The 4,342-nt window shown below is 35.8% G+C and overlaps 1 protein-coding gene across 1 annotated transcript; it reads right to left on the minus strand.

Annotated features, from left to right (window-relative positions):
* Positions 1–1,523: 1,523 nt before the first annotated feature.
* On the minus strand, positions 1,524–1,853 carry LOC116123177. The gene has a single exon (XM_031408985.1). The coding sequence runs from the start codon at positions 1,851–1,853 to the stop codon at positions 1,524–1,526; it is 330 nt and encodes a 109-aa protein (XP_031264845.1).
* Positions 1,854–4,342: the final 2,489 nt, after the last annotated feature.

Below are 4,342 nucleotides of genomic sequence, written 5' to 3' on the forward strand. Positions count from 1 at the left end.
CAATCCTGATACCACCATTACAATCCCCTCAACCCTCACATCAAAACCCTTAACCTCCCTGCCTGATTGAACCCCCCAATCGCCGATAGTCGCTTTTAGTGTCAATCGGTGTTTCATCCAAATTCAAGCAAATCCCGACACTGAAAACCACCCCCAAGACCACTAATAGCATCGTCAGCTTCCTCCCACCAAAACCCCCAACATCGCTAACAGTAATCACCCGTCGAACGTCGCCGCCTCTACCTTAGGTTTTTGCGTTTTGTCACCCCTTTCCAACCAAATTCCAGCACCTCGCCGAGGTGCAAGCAAGTGGAAAAGTTTGGGCTTTGGTGAGAAGGACAAGGGGATGTTGATGGTGGTGTCGGGGAGGTCCAATGGTGTTGAAATCAGGCTGGATTTTTGTCTTGGCCGGGATCTCTTCTGGGAGTTATTTGAGAGAAATTTGAAATATGGAGCTTATTTTGAGAGAAAAAGAACGGCGTTAATTTGAAATGGTGGTCAAACAAGCCTTGACATCGCATCCATTTGCGTGCTTTTACACGAGTGCTCACTTCACAAGCTTCTTAAAAGTGAATTTCACGGTTCTTTAATTTGGTTTTGATTGTAAATACATATCTATTCCAATATTCATATAAAAGTTCATAATATAATCAATTATAAACATTTAAATACTCATGAAATATATGTGGAAGTAATTTACAAACCTCTAGCCATAGTAATTGTTGTTTAGTCTTCTTGCTTCTTCAAAATACAGAGTCTTTCACTGACTGTAATTTTTAGAGCACTTATAAAATCTCCTTTATAAATGCAATTGTCTTTCCATTAAAGACAATTGTTCAAGAGACACAACCGTATATATTTATTTATTATAATCCACATCAGCATAGAAGTATTAAGACTATAATTAATTATATTAAAAATGTACGACCATAACATAATTAAAAATCTAACATTGATATGTTCATTATCCATTGTTTTCAAGAAAAAGACGTTTTATTTTCTTTATTCTCCATTTTGGATAAACTGCAGCTTCCAGATTCCACGAGAACACAGAAAAGCTTAGATGTCAAAAGTTAAAAGACTCTCTCACTCTAACTGAAGCATTTTCATCTTGGTGGCAAGCAAAGTAAAAGGAATTGGAATATCAAGCTTTCTTATCTTATATTCTATTTGGATAATTGGTGGATTAAAATTCTCTATCCAAGTCAAGCATCACTTTCTTGACCTGAATCCTGTAAGCAAGAACACTGAGTTTGCAAGTTTGTTCCTTTTCTCTAGTTTTTTATCTTTCTCTCCTCTCCCTTTACCATAGTTTTACATTAAACCAAAAAGGGAAAAATGATAAATTAAGATGCAATCTAGAGAAAACTCTACAAATAAGATAGAAGATCCTAATCAATAGAGCATATTTGCACGCATTACAGAGAGAGATTAATAGTTAAAACACTACTGAAAAAGCTTTATGTAATCAAGTAACAAACTAAACCAAGTTTAGGAATTGAGACTGTTGTTTATATCTTCCATCACATCTCTGTTTTCTTAAGAAATATCCTCGAAGGATCAGCAAAACGCACAGAGAATGATCTGGAGAGATTATCAGGCTCTTCCCATGCAAACCCTTGATCAAAGTTTTGTGAGTAAGTGTAGGGATCATAAGGAACCTGCAAAGGAGATACAGACTCAAACATCTTCTTCTTTTCTTTCTTAAACTTCATCCACAGAACTTTCCACCTCAACTTGGTTAATCCAGAGGTAGAAGATGAGTTCACAGGCCTAACCTCGTTATAACTCTGCCCCAATCGAATGGCTCTATTGTCTGCGTCCGAGTTGCACCAGCAGTTTCTGATATCCATTACTGCACAAGAGCGAGGGAGGTTGTTAATTGCAGGTGAAGTTTGAGACCCCAATCAGAGAATGACAATGGCATATGGGACGCAACATAAATGCATATGGACCAGGTTCCTGTCCTGTACAAGAGTGATCGATTCGAATGGTATAACTTGGGTGGCTAATGGCTCTTATATAAAAGTTTAAAGAGAGTTTCAAGTTGTTTTACTTAATTTGACCAAAGCAAGCAAACCCCTATAACTTTGAAAAGTGGAAGGCTGATTATCATAAACCAACACAGAGTGACATGGATTTTCCCATTTACTTCTGCGCATAAAGTGGATCCCATCACATACTTTAATACACGCATGTGATGCACGTGACTGCACAGTTTCTACTTTGAAGTCTATACAAACATACCCATGTGGTTCTTTAACCTTAATTTATAAAATTAATAATTGGCATCCAAAACGAGCGAAAACCTTTCGGCTGCCATTCATCCAACTTTTTCAGAACCCAGACGGAAAGAAAGAAAACTTGCCCATTCCTCAGTTTTGTAGATATGTACAGGATGTTTATTGCCCTATTATTAAAACCGTTTGTCTCCAGGTCTGAATATAGTCAATAAGCACGCATGTTGGCACAACCTCATTCCATTCAGCAGGAAGCACTTAATGGGAAAATGATACTCTAATAAAACCAGTTGTGCCTGTAACATAATTGGCATCAGTTGCAGGGATTTAGTATTATTATTTTTGTCATAATGATTCAGTGCAGACCTAAGAAGGGATTTGACTACTTCAGCATAACAAAAATTACAATTTTTCAACTTCTTTCTAATAAGCATTAGATTATAATGAGTCAGAGAATAAAGATTATCAAGAGGTTAAATCATAAATTTAAGTTGATATGATCTGCACCCTAGAAAATTTCGTTTTAGTTATAATATTAACCGGATTCAGATAGTTCAAATTTTTTTTTAGATGATTGAAGGTATTCAGTTCAGTTTGCACCTACCTTAATTAATCCTCATTGTTTTAAAACTCGACTTGTTGTGAAACCCGGTAAAGTGACCGGTCCATGGGTCGACCAGCTGAGATTTTAAAAAAAATTATAATTAATCTCCCTAATTTTAATATATTACAAAAATACCCCTAAAATTTTCAAATTGATCCCTAAATTTTTATTTATTTCAAAAATATCCAAGAAAATTACCAATTAATCCCTAAACTTTTGATATATTTCCAAAACACCCATATAAATTACAATTAATCCCTATAAATTTAAAACATTACAAAAAAACCCCCTAAAACCTGAACCGGACCCAAGAAACTATCGAGTCCCATTTCAACCGGTCTGGTCCGGGTTTAAAACAGTATTAATCCCTCAAGACTCTAAAGTTGATAAACAGATAAACCCCTTAATGGCTACCCCTATTAGAGCGTGTAGAGACACAAACTGAAAAGCTCATGAAACTTCTTTCATCTCTTTTACCATCAGGCCACAGTGATCATTTTTAGTTCAAATTTAAAGTGGATTTCAGGAGAGATTTGTGTCTAATGTGTTATGTAGTTTGTCTGGCAGATGTTCATACTGTCTCAAATCTCCAAAAATGCTAGCATGCAAGTATGTTGATACATGAGAGACTTCCACTCCAATGGTTGTACAACCAATTAGTCATAAAACGAATACATATCAAGTGTGTTGGACATGATACCCTCATAATTAATTGGTTGTAAGTGCGAATGCGACCACTGTAAATTTTTTTTTTTTCACGTAGACATGCACCCAATACCCAAATCAACCCGCTCAAACTCTAAAGCAATGCCTCAACAAGAACAAATTTCTTAAACAGAAAGTTCCGACAATTTACATTTTCCCAATCGATTACAGCTATGGTAGTCACGTGAGATATTTATAGTAACTCCCTGAACTCTCTCAAATCTGTAGTAATACGACAGAACCTCTTCAAACTTCAACCGCATAAGAGGTCAATGTCATCAATATGACGAGAGAAAAGTCTTCTGGAACCAATACTAAAAAGATGGCTCCGGCACTGTATAAACTCCTCCACGACTCTGGATTTTCAAACGGCGCCCAATTCAAGTTTCTCAATACTTCTCCACAAAGGTGATCTCTACATGACAACAACAGCTCTTTTCTCTGCATACTATAGATTAATCCAAAAGGACTGCCAATGCCTTTCTTAGGCAATCCAACAACCTGTAAAATCTTAAAATTATGGTACAAAGTCAAAATCCCTCTAATACAGATACAGCATAAAACAATATTTATGCACTAAGATNAAGGTTATCTATTTTCCTATTAATATAGTATTCTCATTAATATAACATTCCCTAAACCAAACACATCTTAAGTGAAGTATAATAAGTGTCTAGAGTTATAATAGTCCGTAACAATAAAATTAATAATTCTTGATTTTAGTAAATGGGTGTGAAGGGTATTTTGTTTAGTGTAAATATTCCGACCTGAAAGACACATTAGCACCCTTTAG

Source organism: Pistacia vera, unplaced genomic scaffold, assembly GCF_008641045.1.
Source record: "Pistacia vera cultivar Batoury unplaced genomic scaffold, PisVer_v2 Contig140, whole genome shotgun sequence".
Classification (NCBI taxonomy): domain Eukaryota; kingdom Viridiplantae; phylum Streptophyta; class Magnoliopsida; order Sapindales; family Anacardiaceae; genus Pistacia; species Pistacia vera.